Source organism: Anabrus simplex, chromosome 1, assembly GCF_040414725.1.
Source record: "Anabrus simplex isolate iqAnaSimp1 chromosome 1, ASM4041472v1, whole genome shotgun sequence".
NCBI lineage: Eukaryota > Metazoa > Arthropoda > Insecta > Orthoptera > Tettigoniidae > Anabrus > Anabrus simplex.
In genome coordinates, this window is record NC_090265.1 from 991,628,370 (window position 1) to 991,646,141 (window position 17,772).

Consider the following 17,772-nt stretch of genomic DNA (forward strand, 5'->3'; position numbering starts at 1 on the left):
CATCCGAGGATAGACTTGGTCTCATAGTGCATTGGCACTGGCGGCGACTCCAAGCAGCCCACGCAGTGGCCTCCACGGTATGCACTAGCCATGCGTCTTGGTAGGTGTGCTATTTACCAACTGATAAGTCCAATTTAGCACACTCGGGCGAAACGCTGGCAACCAGGAATGAGTTAGCTGGAAAATTTATAGTGTCCAATAACGGACCAACTATATTAGAACAAGTAGACCTCAACGATGCTGATGTTTTAGAAGACACGATTCTGGAAGTGAAGAATCAGATTAATATTCGATTGCGTTCCAAGAAGTGCTCTTTGTCATGTTGCTTTAAATATGTAAATACGTTATTTTAAGTTAATTTTTGCATTCCCTTAAGTTACACAAATAACGGTTATTCTTTATGATTACTCTAGGGAACACAATTCAACGCTCGACACAACACGTTACACTGAGCGCGCAACTAAGGCAGGGTTAATTCTTTCATAGTCTTTATGTTCGTAAAATCAATAACATCATTATAATCTTTATGTAAATAGTAACAATAGGATTAAGAACAGCAGCACTTGCAAAGTCTTTTCATGGAAGTATTCCCACAGAACAACACGGGAGATTAACTTTTCTTGCTCCTTCACTTTTTATAAGAGCCAATGTAGGCTCCACAGCTGGGGCAGTTGTGCGTTGCAGTCTTGCAGTCTTCAGTGCAGTACGGGATAATTGCGCATGGCCAGCACCTGCAAAGAAAGGAAAAGGTTACAATCTCCATTTGACATATCTTTCTTTTGAGAATTCAGTTTTACTTCATAAAACAAACATGAATTTATCAGTGATGAAATATTTTGTTTTCGAAAATGATGAAAGCCGGGCTGAGTAGCGCTGACGGTAGACTGTTGGTCTTCTGAGTCCAACTTGGCAGGTTCGATTCTGGCTCAGTCTGGTGGTATTTGAAGGTGCTCAAATACGTCAACCTCGTGTCAGTCGATTTACTGGTACGTAAAAGAACTCCTGCGGGACAAAATTCCGGCACCTAGCATCAGTCGCATTAGGGAATTACCGTCCTATGTGTAGACTGCCGTTAACGCCACTGCGTTTGGTATGGTGCCGTGACCGGGAAGCATAGCATGGATAGCTGATCAATAGTGTCGCATTGTGTTCAGCGGTGAATCGCGGTTCTGCACTACCCTGAATGTTCATCACCTGCGAATATGGCGGCGACCTGGGCAGAGGTCCCATTCTTCCAATGTTTTGGAGAGGGACAGCGGTGTTAACCCTGGCGTCATGGTGCCATCCCCTATAACTTCAGGTCATGGCTGGTAGTGATTGAGGGAACTCTAAACTGCTCAACGGTACGTCACAGACAGCCTGTGTTCTCATGTGTTACCTCTAATGCGACAGTATAGTGGTGCCATTTAACAGGACAATGTTCGTCCATGCACGGCACGTGTGTCTATGAACGTCTGCGTGGTGTTGAGATACTCCCGTGGCCAGCAAGATCCCCAGATCTGTCCCCAACAGAACGTGTGTGGGACCAGCTCCGGCATCAACTCCGTCCCAGTGCCAGACTCCAGGATGTCAAGAACCAGTTACAACAGCTGCTGGCCAGCTTGCCTCAGGAGAGGATGCAACGGCTTTATGGCAACGTTCCCAACCGAATCTGTGCATACATCCAGACCAGAGGGGGTGCAACGTCATACTGATAAGTGGACTCGTACTGCCAAATTCTTTGTAAATTTGACTTGATTTTGTAATCACTGGAATAACATCACATACCCTGTCAACATGTGAAGTTTCATTTTGATTCCTCCACCCCTCCTGGGTGCTTCATTTTATTATTTGTCAGGCAGTGTACTGTATTTAGAAAGGACTGACCAGACACGAGCTCAGCTCAGCCATACAATATAACAAATATTCCTCGTTTGCAGAACACATATGAGTGTAATACTAATTTTAACCCGCGAGGGGTCGCGTGCCGAGTGTAACGTCAGGAGTCGCGTACGGTCGTTTCGACCGGAAATCAGTAAAACACCAAAAGCCTACTTAATATACTATTTGTTGTTACAATAATATAAGTTGATACTATTTAAACACAGACAAACACTTTTTAACATAGTTATAATATAATGAGATTGCCTTTTGCTGATGAAATTGAAAATAAAAATTCAAGTTCTGTTTGTGGAAAATACTTGTAAAATTATGTTTAATTTCATTTAACACACATCTAGACAATGCTCCTTCTCCCCCTACTCAACAATGAATGATAACAGTGCACTTTCCGCATTATAAATAAGTCTACGCCATGAGTCGCGTATGGTTGAATAGAACGAAGAATGGTGACGTGAGGAGTAGTCGCGTGCGAACGAAACGACCGGATAGCCAGCTTGTCACTCACTGAAGGAGTGGAGAGGGATAGCAGTGGTGTGACAGAAGTGTGGACAAGTCCATTGAAAGGTACTGAGGTGTAGGAAGTATAATACACAGTGTTCGGGGAAGGATTGAACAAAATATACAGAAATGGTTGAAACGACCGGACGCGACCCCTCACGGGTTAAGGGAATCGAAAAAGACATGGAATTATTTTTCGATGGTAACTATGAACTAGAACTGAATGTTCGGTAAAATGTGGAAATATTTCTCCTCACCCAGAAAAAAAGGCCCTGAAAAGATTTTGAATAAATCCATCACTGAATATATTCTCTTTTCTTTTTAAATAACTTTCTTGGTTTACTTCGGTGGTCTCGGGAAGCTTGTTAAATAACAATGTGATACCTGTATGTTTGTGGTAGTCCTGTGTTTTCTATAACCTAACATGAGAAACGTCTATGTCATGTTTCTTTCCTGTATTCAATCGGTTTTGCTGCCCGTTACGAAGAAATATTCAACGAGTGTCACTGATATCAGACAGGATTCACTTACACAGACTTACACACGCTTATCGGTGTTTTTATTCCATAAAGTGAAATGTAACTTACCCCACAACGCAGAGAAGTAGGGCTATGAGGTGAGTCCTTGTAGAGGTCTCGTACTGCACACGTGTTTGAATCTGGGCGTGGCAGGACGGGCACTGCACGTTGGATGGGTCAGGTCCCAGCGGAGGAGTACCCACAATCACTGCAAGTACCATGAATCAGTAGAAATAAGAAACACAGTGCTCAATACAAGAGTTTAACTTCTTTTTTAAAAATTCAGAGTGTACAAAAAATCCACAGTAGTAAAAATAAGTATCGTATCGTAGTCCGTTTACCCTCCAGGGTTGGCTTTTCCCTCGGACTCAGCGAGGGATCCCACCTCTACCGCCTCAAGGGCAGTGTCCTGGAGCTTCAGACTTTCGGTCGGGGGATACAACTGGGGAGGCGGACCAGTACCTCGCCCAAGTAAAAATAAGTACAAAATAAAATTAAAATTAAAAGGTAGTTATTATTATTAATTAAAATAATAATGCACAAGACGATTTGGCTGTCATTAGTATCATTTGAGCTGCTTCAGTGGATCAGTACGACCGAGCTCGATAGCTGCAGTCGCTTAAGTGCGGCCAGTATCCAGTAATCGGGAGATAGTGGGTTCGAGCCCCACTGTCGGCAGCCCTGAAGATGGTTTTCCGTGGTTTCCCTGTACCTTAGTTAAGGCCACGGCCGCTTCCTTCCACTTCCTAGGCCTCTACTATCCCATCGTCGCTATAAGACCTATCTGTGTCGGTGCGACGTAAAGCAAATAGCAAAAAAAAAAAAAAAAAAAAAAAAAAAAAAAAAAAAAAAAAAAAAATAGGATCAGTACGACGGTACTATTTTTTATACAATGGATGATAATGGGGATACAGCTAACTCCCGATTATCGGGGTCCAGATTAACCGATTTGTGGGTTATCTGTGCACCCCAGACGTTCGTTGTATTATTATTATTACTTTTCCTTTATTTTTCTCATAGCATTCTGAATACGTGTGAACTGTACACTTGAAATTCGAGAGTACTCTCGACTGCAAGTACGCTGGAGGCACAGCAGTATAGCAGTTCTTTGTTGGTGTTCTGTGATATCAGTCATGACTACGGAGCGAAAGAAAGTGCTTCTAACTTTAAAACAAAAGCTTGGGTTAACTGAAAGGTTCAGAAAGGAGAATCGGTAAAGAAATGAGCGAATCATTATGGGATAGGGATTCTGTATATTTTTGTACCGGTACCTCAAGTATTTTTACCAACAATGGACGTTGTAAGTAATTTTATATTAGCCTACTTTATTGATACAAGTGGTTAATGAATATATTAATTGTTCGAAATTATTGCATTTTCAAACAGTATTTTATGTTCTGTATTATTCAAAGTTTCGTTCGAATTCCACTGTTGGCAGCCTAAGGATGGTTTTCGTGGTTTCCCATTTTCACACCAGTCACGGCCGTTTCCTTCCCACTCCTAGCCCTTTCCTATCCCTTCGACGCCCCAAGACCTATCTGTGTAAAAAAAAAATGTTCCGTGTATTACCCGTGTTTTCAGTTACCGCGCGAATATTTCCGGTGATTAGCCCGGGTAATCGATAGTTGCTGTACTTGCAGTTCCAAATTTTTTCAAGTTGATTCATTTGACCCTTTTGCTGCAATCCTCAGCTATTTCGCTTTTGAATTTCTGAAGATTTTATGTATAAAAGATAACGTTCCGGACGTGCATACGGTAGAACAAATGATGCATGCTAAACATCAGACTGACTAGAAGGATGGTCAAAGCAAAAGCCATCTCCGTAAGCACCATTAAGGTCCCTAGAATTGGAAGGTACATACTTCCACTATTCCTAACCTGGACGCTAAGTGGGATAGAATTGTAGGCTCTGTGCCCAGTCATCTTTGCCTCATTACTAGTGAAGGCTAAATGAACCACAGGATAAGGAATCTGCCACTTGGCCGATAGTTGTAAATTCAGATCATTGATGGCTGTTGATTGATTGATTGATTGATTGATTGATTGATTGATTGATTGATTGATTGATTGATTGATTGATTGATTGGTCGATCGATCGATCATGTGCCCTTCCTCAACTGGAAGTCTCGTTTCTAAATTTTGTGACTTCTTGAAGGAGAATCGAACCCATGTCCTTCCATTTGAACGCCTCGGCTAGGTGAGATATGGAGAGAAAGCTCAGGAATCGTGGAGAGAGGAGGTCGAGCATGTCCCCTTCTCCACCTTCCCTGCCAATTTATCAACCATCCTCGCTGCTATCTTCCATGTTCCATACATTTTATTATTATTATTATTATTATTATTATTATTATTATTATTATTATTATTATTATTATTATTATTATTAGTATTAACTTCCCACGATCGCGAGCGTCCAATCAACCTCCTCGCAGAATAATAGACGCGCATTTCTGAGAAAAAGTGCTTTTGATTCTGTCCAGCTGAAAAAGTACTTTGGCGCATATAATTCCCATGTCATCAATCTAATCTAAGACAGAATTATCTTAGAATAACTTCACAGTATCACAATAATCACCCAGATTTTGCACTTCATATGCAAAATGTTATAGGAAGTATTGCCAAACAGCTTAAAAAGAATGAAAATAAATAATTTGGTCCATCCAATTCGTCAGTTTGATTCCTATGTTTGTGAAAACTTCATGTGGAAAACGCTTGCACTACTGTCTGTTCAGTAAAATGACTTGTACCCCTCATGCCGTGGTGCAGATGAATGAAGTAATCCATAATTACTAAACGGACAATACGCCTGCTACGTACATCGACAAGCGCATTGCACGATAGTTGTATAACCTAGTGGAGCAATATGTCTGTGGCAGCCCTGTCATAAGGGAAGGGCAGGGATTATGGTGTGACAGTAAGCTGCAGATAGTGGTACGCTGGGCCAACTGTCGGGATGGGTAGCTCAGAAGGTAGAGCACTGGCCAACTTGGCAGGTTCGATCCTGGCTCAGAGCGGTGGTATTTGAAGGTGCTCAAATACATCATCCTCGTGTCGGTAGATTAACTGGCAGGGTAAAAGAACTCCTATGGGACAAACATTCTGGATCGTCGGTGTTTCCGAAAACCGTAAAAGTAGTTAGTGGTACGTAAAATCAATAACAGTAGCGACGTGGTAACCAGTTCCAATTTCTATGAGCCATCATCCCCTAGAGTGAAATGGAATATAATCCACGAACATCAAGATTGCAAAGAAAACTGTTGCAGCAAGTGTCTGAAAATTCAAGACATCGCCGCAAAAATTTAGGCATGTAAGTGAAGTGAGCCGCTAGAAAACAGAAATTTTCGAATTGTCGAGCATATGTACACCAAATTCCGGAACGCGCGTGACATAGGACGCGATTCGCTACTGGAACTTAAAGCAGTGGGCAAAAGAAGCAGATTTTTTGCTGGACATCCCCAGTTTCAAAGCCAACAAGCACTTCCTTCACCGTTTCAAACCTGCTTTGAAACAGCATCACGCAGGATTACAAGGTTCGTCAGTAGGCAGCATGTTACACTTGACACCACCGTGAGGACCAGGGCAATGGAGTTTGTACGCGAAGTTACGACCTTATTTTCTGCTAATGCAGTCGATGCTGACATAGTGTTCAGTTTCAGCATGAATTCAAATCAAAATAGGAGACTACCAATGGCTGGGGAAAATAAGATTGACGTTGTTGCTCCAAGCGTTGCATCTGCTACCCAATTCTACACCATTCAAGTGCTTAATTCTGTGTCAGGACGCCTCGCAAAGAAACTGTACATATGCTTTCGGGAAGCGGGTGGTAAATTTGGCAAAAGTATTTCCGACATACTACAGCGTAACCAACCTGCAGCATCAGTGGTAAGATATCAACAGATCGTACTGTCCTGGATGCGTAAAGTACTGGAATCGGAACTAAAGGGAGCATCACTTCTGTTGCTGGACTCATGATTCATGATCTGGTCCAACCGAAACAATTTTCTTGACCAAAGACTTTGAAGATACGATGTCAAATTACACACAAATTACACCTAAAACCACAAACGACTGTTGGCCTGCTGATGACTATTTATTTCGTCGGTACGAACTGCAGTGCTCGAATTCTTTGCGTATTACGATTTCACACGGTATATGTTACAGTACCTCAAAATTTTTTACAACATGCACTGTAGGCCAATGTCTGAGGTACACAGTTACCTACAGTGACGCTAAACGCAGATCACCGAGCTCGATAGCTGCAGTCGCTCAAGTCCGGCCAGTATCCAGTAATCGGGAGATAGTGTGTTCGAGCCCCACTGTCGGCAGCCCTGAAAATGGTTTTCCGTGGTTTCCCATTTTCACACCAGGCAAATGCTGGGGCTGTACCTTAATTAAGGCCACGGCCGCTTCCTTACACTTCCTAGGCCTATCCTATCCCATCGTCGCCATAAGACCTATCTGTGTCGGTGCGACGTAAAGCAAATAGGAAAAAAAACCCACCTCAGATCAGGGTCGATATTTGTCTGGCAGGAGACATTTGCCGTAGCGGTCAGTTGAAAAACATCACTTGTAAGGTCGGTGGCCTATGGAAAGCCCTTGTAGGACTGGGGTAAACACAATAGGAGTACCCATTTCTGTTACTGACCGCATTCGAATGTGATATGGTCTGACAACGTGGTTATCCGGTTCGAGTTCCGTTGGGGATAAAACTTGTCACCAGCAGAATGATGGCCGACAGGATAGGAGAGGTTACGGTATACAATTGCTAATCACAAGATTGCGTGACAAAAGACTGGATTCTATTGCAAACCTTTCTGCAGAATTCATATGGAGTGAGGGCATATTATGCTGTTGATGGCGATTCGCCCGTCAGGTGGAGATGTTAAGCTCTATGCAAATCTCTGTGAAAGAGTAGGTAATGTACCGACGATGGGTTTCACCCTCTCCCTACCCCATTTTCATCATAATCATCATCATCATCATCATCATCCCACATACAGACGAGCAGGTCACCCTCTAGTGTCAAACAGAATTACCTACACCAGGCGAGCCGAACATGTCCTCGGACATTCCTGACGCTAAAAGCCATACTACAAGTAATAACACTGCAAACATTAGTCGCGCGCCCTTCTTTCATACGTCTTGTCTTACGAGTTGAAAGTGATAGCGAAATGCCGCACTTCACACTAGTTACTTTGGTCTCTTGCTTGTTCACCACAGAATGTTTCGTGACGATCGTTGGGCCGTCTGAAAGCTTCCATTTTGAGTGTACAGTGTGCCCAGCAAATTATGAGCCGTGTGGCAGCATTATCGTTTGGCATGTCCGGCTCCATGGCTAAATGGTTAGCGTGCTGGCCTTTGGTCACAGGGGTCCCAGGCTTGATACCCGGTAGAGTCGGGCATTTTAGCCACCATTAGTTAATTTCGCTGGTGCAGAGGCTGGGTGTATGTGTAGTCTTCACCATCATTTCATCCTCATCACAACGCGCAGGTCGCCTACGGGAGTCAAATCAAAAGACGTGCATCTGGCGAGCCGAACATGTCCTCGGACACTCCCGGCAATGCAGTAAAAGCCATACGCCATTTTATTTCATCGTTTGGCATGTTCCGTCTTTCCCTCTCTACCCCTGTTTAAACCAACTGCAACACCCTGCCATTCACTGCACTGATCCATCTTACCAGTGGAATGTCGTAAGTTAACAGGATATGATTTCTCGCAAAATAGTAATTTGATTATGATGATGTTGATGATGATGATGTTTATTATTATTATTATTATTATTATTATAATCATACTTTCCAAGTAGTGATTAAATTGCAGCCGACATTCTTCTTCACAACTCCAACATTATGTGGCATACCGAGGCCTCTCGCTTTATTTATTTATTTATTTATTTATTTATTTATTTATTTATTTATTTATTTATTCGCTTATTTTCTTCTTAATCTGTTTACCCTCCAGGGTTGGCTTTTCCCTCGGACTCAGCGAGGGATCCCACCTCTACCGCCTCAAGGGCAGTGTCCTGGAGCGTGACGCATTGGGTCGGGGATACAACTGGGGAGAATGACCAGTACCTCGCCCAGGCGGCCTCACCTGCTATGCTGAACAGAGGCCTTGATGGGGAATGGGAAGATTGGAAGGGATAGACAAGGAGGAGGGAAGGAAGCGGCCGTGGCCTTACGTTATGTACCATCCCGGCATTTGCCTGGAGGAGAAGTGGGAAACCACGGAAAACCACTTCGAGGATGGCTGAGGTGGGAATCGAATCCACCTCTACTCAGCTGACCTCCCGAGTCCGAGTGGACCCCGTTCCAGCCCTCGTACCACTTTTCAAATTTCGTGGCAGAGCCGGGAATCTAACCCGGGCCTCCGGGGGTGGCAGCTAATCACACTAACCACTACACCACAGAGCCGGAAATTTACTTATTTATTTATTTTATATATTTATTTATTTTTATGTTTACAATTGGATTTACGCTGCACCGACACAGGTAGGTCTTGTGGCGACGATGGGATAGGAAAGGGCTAGGAGTGGCAAGGAAGTAACTGTGGTTTTAAAGGTACAGCCCCAGTATTCGTCTGGTGTAAAAATGGGAAATGATGGAAAACTATCTCCAAGGCTGCCAACAGTAGGGTTCGAACCCTCTATCTCCCGAATGCAAGGTGACAGCTACGTGACCCAAACCATGTTGTCACTCTTGTCGGGCATGCTCAGCTTCTCATTCTCTATACCCAGTCCTTCTCTCCTTATGTTTTTAATAGTCGATAGAGACATGTCTTAATTAGAAAATGATATATTTTCAGACCCATAAATGCACAAGAGTGTATCCATACATTAACATTCATACAAAACAACGAAAACAGAAATGTCATCAATCATTTCAGCTGCTCTTGAGCTGCTTGAGAAAGGGGAATATAATTTCCTTTTGCTTTGGTTTCGTCACAGAATGAAATAACATTTAAAATAATAATTTCCACCCCGATAACCTCGACGTGCTTAACCACCTCTGGATTCCACCAGACTGAAGTGTGTTGAATGAGAGCTGAGAATCAAATAACTGAGAACGCTAGACAGCTCTGGTCATAGCTGCTTATGGAACTGGGGGAGAATGAAGGAAATGGCAGTTCTACCTCTCTCCGGAGCTCATAATTTATTGGTCGCACAGTAGCTGTCTTTGCTGATTTACATAGAGCACTGTACAATTAAGGCATATACCAGTAATATAATAAAACATTTGCGTATTCAAATCAACGAGTATCTTAGCGTGTTATAAACGTTTCACTGAGATTTTCGTATTCAATACGTTTGAATATATTGAAATCAGTCCATCTAATTCTTTTTTTTTTTTTTTGGTTACTTGGCTTTAAGTCGCACCGACACAGATAGGTCTTTCGGCGACGATGGGATAGGAAAGGCCTAAATATCTGATTTATCTTATGAATGGAATTATAGATGTATTGAATGATGTAGTAATTAAATGGGTCTTAATCCGGGAAATAATACATAGGGAATTTGCATGAGGTGCAATCCGAGAATATTTGTACAGTGGGAATTGCTAAATTTCAGGCATGTCGCACCTTGGGAAGAAGAGTCTACAAGTGCAAAATTATACTTCTGAGATAATTGCAATGTAAGATTTGAAAAGGTCTAGGAAATTCAGTTTTTAATATAATTTTATATATTTTACATTTATACATTGCAGTTTTCTCAGAAGTATCATTTTTGCAATTGTGGTCCTCTTCTTCCCCAGGTGCCATATTAAGTAGTAATAGATCCGTTATACTGTACTTACTGGTAACCGGTTGGTGCACAATTTGTGGCTGAGGAGGCGGCGAACCAGCAAATCCATACGGAGGAGGGGGGTCGGTCTTCGTGGGGTGATTGCTCATTCTGGAACAAAAACATGTCTTATGGTATACATGACATTCGTGATAGTAACCTCATGCTGAATAAAACCATACTATGTAAGATTGTAACAAGAACTTCAACTAGAATATGTGGCTCAGATAGTTCCGTGGGTGTGATGACGTCACATGATTCGAGATTCCGAACGTTTCTTGGATAAATAACGCCTCGAACATGTACAGTAATTAATGATTGGTACATTTTTCAGATCTTAACAATCTCGAAACCCAGCCCCATCGGAGGATCTTTCTAGACATTTAGGGAGTTACCATGTTCTCTGGTAGCAGGTTGTAAGTTTCTAGGGGTCATGAAAATGCCTAGTTAATTCACATCAATTTTCCATACCTACCTTTGTACACTATAATTTGCTTTACGTCGCACCGACATACTGTAGGTCTTATGGCGACAATACGATAGGAAAAGGCTAGGAGTGAAAAGGAAGCGGTTGTAGCCTTAATTAAGGAACAGTTCCAGCATTTGCCTGGTGTGAAAATGGGAAACACGGAAAACCATCTTCAGGGTTACCGAGAGTGGGGTTCTAACCCACTATCTTCCGAATGCAAGCTGATAGTTACGTGACGCGACCCGCGCAGCCACTTACTCGGTGATTAGTATTCTGACGAGCAGAATTAAAACAGGGTGATTCAAAGTGCCTGCAGCTTTCGTGGTTTCCAATGGCAAATATCAACAGCGAAAGAGCATTTTCTGCATAATGATACTTTATCAGATTGCAGGGTACCTTTATCTTGTGCAAGTGGCGAAACCATCCGAGCATGTAAATGGATGAAAATGAGTACGCAACAAATCAAGATACTTTATGATTAGCTCTTTGAAACCTTCCCTTGAGTTTTCGTTTCAGTAACATTTTTTAAACTGAACTTAATTTCAAATTTGTATTTTAAAACTTATACAAATTTCACTGTTGCGGATGCAAGAGGAGTAGAGAGTGAAGCGAAGGTAGCTGAACTTATATGCATACAAAAGAGACATACGTTTGCGAGTAGCACTAGAAAATGCATCCTTTAAAGTTTTCACGAAGATACTAAATGAAAGATTACTGGAAGCCTTCAGTGGGTACATTCCAGAAAATCAATTCGGTTTTATGAAAGGCAGGAGCACGGTCCAGGCAGTGAAATACCTAATAAATCAGGTAGAAGAAGCCATAAGACACAAAGGAGGGAAATATCACGCAGTCTTTGTTGATTTCAAGAAGGCATTCGACTCAATCGACAGGCGAAAGCTAATCGAGAAAATGAAATTGACAATCGGCGAGAGAGACCCACTAGTGAGAATAGTTGAAGCATGTCTACGGAGGAACATAATCCGAATAAACAACAACGTAGAAATTTCTGAAGACATAATACAGACGAACGGAGTTATGCAAGGGGATCCCATGAGTCCCACACTTTTCAACATTTATACAGCAGATGTGAACCGCATAGTAGAGGAAGGATCAAAAGCAGAGCTGATCCTATACGCAGATGACATGCTGATCGGAGCGAAAGAAAAGGAGGATGTGCAAAGGGCAGTCCGCAGACTAGAGACCTGGGTGGAGGAAAACAGCCTACAGATAAATGAAGAAAAGACAGTACAAATGACCTTCAGAAAAGGTGGGAAATCAACGCCCAAAGACAACATAACATTACACCAAAAGCCATTACAAAAGGTACGAAATTACAAATATTTGGGAATAACACTGCAGACAACGGCGGCGTCCTTTGGTATACATATTCAAGAAAGAACGGCAGCAGCAATCAGAGCCTCATACAGCATCCAAAACATTTCAAACCTTTCAATCAGCACGGCGATGAGACTTTTCAAGACGACAGTAGCGCCAGTGATAACATATGGAATTGAGATCGTGTGGGAAAAGCTGAAGATCGGAGACCTGATGAGAATAGAAAGAATAAAAGCAATGTTCATGAAGAGGATTACCCGAGTCGGAAAGACAGCGCCATCCCGGATGGTATACGAAATGCTGCGGGAGACGTATTTCATAGAAGACATACGATCACAGTTCTACCTACAATCAACGGAAGCAAGCAGGGCACTAGTAAACATCAGGGAAAGGAAGAAAAGTGAAATTGACCTCGACTTCTACGCCTCACCAGCGATGACGGACGATAGATGGACTAGAGAGTGCAACACACAGCGCCACGTGATAACACGACTCTCCATACATGGGTTTCACCACAAGGTATGCGTAAACCAGAAGTTCCATGAGCCAGACGAAGATTGTAAGTGCATTTTGTGTGGACAGAAGTGTAGTAGATATCACATCATAACATGCACGAAAAGAACCAGGACAATTACAGACTATAGCAAAGACTAAAATGTGAAATTTATTTAATGCTCAAACTTGAGTGTACATTTCTCTATTAATTAATATTCGCTTCACTCTCGGGTTCCTATCATGATGATTGTACTAAACCTGTTGGCCGACACCCAACAAACCCATCCTCTCACCTCCAAGACTACTACACATCTTACCTCCCTTCTCCTTAATCCTTCACATCACCTCAACATGCCGAATCTCCTGGCCAGAGAGAAGGCGTTACCTTCTAGGTGGCCCGCTCCTCCCCCTCAAGGAGAGGAATGAAAACTTTAAGCTTAACTTAGCTTGTACTGAACCTGTCATGATGCTTGTACCTAACTGCCATCCTGAATCCGTTACCCCATGTCAAAAGACCAACAAATATAAGACAGAAAAGGACTCTACCAATCCTTTAATCGATCTCATGTACTGTAGTTAACTAACAATTAGGTCGCCCAGCTTACACGATAGTACGTTCTGTGCTTGGTCCTAACTGAGGTAAAAGTTACAAGTTAAGGATGAGTTCTCATACCAATTCCGCCTGTTAGGATCCCCTTTATTTTCACGTGTAGTAATAGTACGCTATTTACTGAGCCGTATAGTACATCCTACATTGAGTTGACAATGGATGCATTTAAGAGAATGATGGTATTCAGAGCATGTGTTATCTGATAAGCTGTGTTGCTGTGGTGTATTTTATTATGTATATCTGAAATTACTTAAATTGCTATATCATTATATCGATTTTTGAAAAAAAAAAAGTAGGATTTGCAAATCATGATGTCACCAAAATTAAACCATTTTCAGCACTGATATAAGGGGAAAATATTCAGCCGTAGTGATGACCATGAAAAATGAGTGCAAAGGAAATGGGTCTCCCCGCGACCAAGAGTAACCTACTTGTCACATTCTCAAACACCCGCCCACGGGGTGCGATTTCACTACTCGGGGTCGTGTACCTGGGAGCTTGCACTTGGGAGATGGTGGAATCTAATCCAACCGTCGACAATTCTGAAGATGGTTTCCCATTTTCACGCCAGGAAAATGCTAGGGTTGTACCTTAAACTTCACCCGCTCACGCGGACATCAGATTGGCCGCATTTTTGTATTTTGTCACATATTTCAAACTAGGGAGTTCAGAGAGACCTGGGAGGAGCAGGTATTCCTTAGTTATTAATTTCGTCGTTAGTTGGCGTTCGATTTCAGCCCATCCTCCATACCTCTCCACCATCACCGTACAGCAGTTGCCGTCTTGCGAGCGCAAGCGACAACTATCTTTTCTTCTTTCAACAGAAGATGTATGTAAATATTTACTTATTTTTACTGGTACTTCGGAATTATACTCATCTTTAGATACGCTAGTATGGCATAAGCATGTTCCGTATAAATTTTCTTTGAAATATGACTTTTTCTTTTGCTAGAAAATACTGACGGTCAGTTACCTACTCTCAGGGCTCAACGGTATAGCTACCCTCAAGACATGTTTTGAATTCTACAGGAAGTGGGGAAGGAAGAACGGGAAGTTGCAGTTCCCGAGTTGTGTTATTATTTTGTATCGCGCATATTAGTACTATTCTTCCTTGGAAACATGTAAAAAAAGAGGCAAATACATTGATGTTAACCTCTTTTTACTTTTTTCTGTAAATATTTATTTTTTGGGTGAAATAAAATTGAAGGACTAAAAATGTGTAATCCTTTTAGTAACCATACGATAAGGAGAACTGAATTTAATCGAAACAGACTTTCAACGTATTAGGTCGTGTTACGTACATGTAGTACGTGTTGAAGAGATGTTAAGTACAGAACCAACATAGCCAGCCGGACACCAGTGGGATCCGAATTTATTTTGAAGAATTCTGTCATTTACGTAATAAATATTTCTGCAAAGTACTTAATCAAAATTTTTGGTTTAAAAAACGTGCTTGTGAAGTTTTGTCAGAGTTGCAGTTCTAATTATTTTCAAACGATGCAGGTGAAGTGGAGAAAAATTCATAAAAATTATCAAAACCTAATGGGCGCGAAAGTGATGCCAGACCGTGCGATCGGGTGAAGGTTAATTAAGGCCAATGCCTCTACCTTCCCAATCCTAGCTCTTTTCCATCCGAAAGTCACGAAAACCTTCCATGTGTTAACGTGACGTTAAACAACTAGAAAAAAAGAAGGAGAACCATCCCTCCCTCCACAACATAGCTTCCAACTTTGGCAACATGATGTTCGTTTTCCCCAGACGAGATAGGAGTCATTCTGACGCCATCGCTCCTTGTTCATCTTCTCGACCTGGATAATGCTGGCGCGACGCATCCGATCTGGGTCAGCGTTCACAACCCCTAAACACTCTTCCACCAGAAGGATCTGAACCGTCTCAAATTCTATATGAATATGAATGTTATTAATAGAGACTGGACGTTAGTCACTAATAAAAAAGCACACACAAAAAAGGCAGGTTGTTCCGGGCCAACTACAGAACGCACAGTTGGATGTGAATTTCTTACGGAAAAATCCGAAAAATGATCATCCTTTCTTAAAAGTAATCGCTAGGAAATGTTCAATGAAGGTATCAGCTAAAAAGAGGAGAAGGCCATGAAAGAGTCCCTAAACCTCACAAACCTGAAACCTCCATGTTCGAGAGAGCAATAATTGAACAAGGGTGGTTGTATAGGTAAGATGAAAGATAGGAGACATGCAAGTACACAGAAGTTTCGAAAATAAACGGAATGCGAGACATTAGCAATGAATACGGAGCATTCGAATTTTCTGCACTGATATCATTCAACACGTTCAGTGCAACAACATAAATTTAAAATATGATCAGAACAAGTAATATTAAGAACTGAAGCGCAATAACACACGTGTTATAATAGTAGTAATGTATAATGTAACGAGTAGGTACTTGAATTTTCGGAAATTATCTATAATTTTAAAATTACTCAAAAGTTGAACATTAAATGTAAAGGAACTGGAGACAGGTTATTTGAAGTAGTGAGACATAAATCCGAAATTCAGTGGCACTGATCTCTGATCTGCATTAAACTTACACTCAAATCATTCAAAATATAGCTGTTAAATTTCAAACAGTATATTAAAATAAAATGTTATGCTGGGCAAAAGTCCGTCTTCTAGACTGAATTGGTCAGCGTCATGACCAGCTCTATGGGGCCCGGGGTCGATTCCCGCCGAGCCGGAAGTTAAGTCGCGTTTGATTAATTCTAACATATCTAAAGTCTGGAAGCACTGTTGAAATTAATGTAAGTAGTATTGCATGACAATTACGTACGTATTTAAAAGATCCTGAGACTTTCCTCTTGTTTCCTTCCTCAGAAAAACTGCACCTCTTTTTCAACGAAAAATGTACTATTAATAAAATTATATACAGCCTAGAGCACAACCCTATTATCTATGAACTTAAATACGGAAAAACGGACTGTAGCGAATTTCTATTTAGCTGTTTTCTCGTGATGTCGGAACAAACAAACAAACAAACAAACAAACAAACAAACACATACATGAACACCGAGCGAGTTGGCCGTGCGGTTAGGGTTGCGTAGCTCTGAGCTTCCACTCGGGAGATGGTGGGTTCAAATTCCACCGTCGGTAGTCCTGAAGATTGTTTCCAGTGGTTTCCAATTTTCGAACCACGCAAATGCTGGGGCTGTACCTTAATTAAGGTCACAGCCACTACCGTCCCACTCCTGGCCCTTTCCCATCCTCGCGTCGCCAACCTTCGGTGTGTTAATGCGACATTAAACCACGAGGAAAAAAATAATAAACTATGATAAACACGAAGTATGAGGCAAAAATATGAATTGTACAGGCAAAATTATAATTTTATTTGTATGTAACTACTATTATCACGATGTGTGCATTGACTTACAATCGGCAGAATTTGAGTGTATTTGGCTCGCTAGTTTTAGAATGTGTCTACGCTGATCGGTACAAGCTTCCTGGACTTTCTGTTAGCAATAAGTGACTTATTTTGTCATTTTTCAGCGCATATTTTCACATTAATATCCTGTAATCTCATAATTCAAGGTCATGATTCTTGAAGGGCTAAAGCCACACATTTCATACTGTCAGTTTAATTTCCTTCCTTATAAGCACTGACGTCACCTTCCACATTTCAACTGCTAAGAAGGTATTTGATTTTCTCATTTCTTCATACAAGTTTCTCCAAGAGTTGAAGTGCGGAAACTGCTTCTAAACTGACCAAGATCATGATTTAAATTCCTTTTAACCTACACAACGAAGCTAAATGTAAGCCACCCCTACTAGAAAGCTCGATTTGAATCCTCCAGACTGGGATTTCAATCCGTACGGGGAAGTATAATACGGACGGTAACAACGTAAGTAGAAAGTGAATCCTATATGAAAGATGGTTTTCTATTTCTCCCTCTCTAACTTAAAACATATTCTAATAAACTCTTCATCTCAATTCAGTATCTGATAATTCCTGATAAACTCTTAATTCCAATCTATTAACTAATAATTTTTTCACAGGAACTCTTCATTTCAATCTCCTGCCTAATATTTCCTTAGAAACTCTTCGTTTCGATCTCCTACCAAATATCTCCTCATGAACTCTTCATTTCAATCCCCTACCTAATATTTCCTTAGGAACTCTTCGCTTCGATCTCCTACCAAATATCTCCTCATGAAC

The 17,772-nt window shown here is 41.5% G+C and overlaps 1 protein-coding gene across 1 annotated transcript in view; it reads right to left on the reverse strand.

Annotated features, from left to right (window-relative positions):
- Positions 1-471: 471 nt before the first annotated feature.
- Positions 472-17,772, reverse strand: part of LOC136875450 (lipopolysaccharide-induced tumor necrosis factor-alpha factor homolog) — a 71,101-nt gene continuing 53,800 nt past the window's right edge. Inside the window, exons 2-4 of the mRNA XM_067149004.2 lie at positions 10,692-10,789; positions 2,967-3,105; positions 472-731 (exon numbers count right to left, since the gene is read on the reverse strand). Coding sequence (XP_067005105.2) covers positions 629-731; positions 2,967-3,105; positions 10,692-10,788 — 339 coding nt within the window. The 5' untranslated portion in view covers position 10,789 and the 3' untranslated portion in view covers positions 472-628. The remainder of the gene's footprint in view (positions 732-2,966; positions 3,106-10,691; positions 10,790-17,772) is intronic.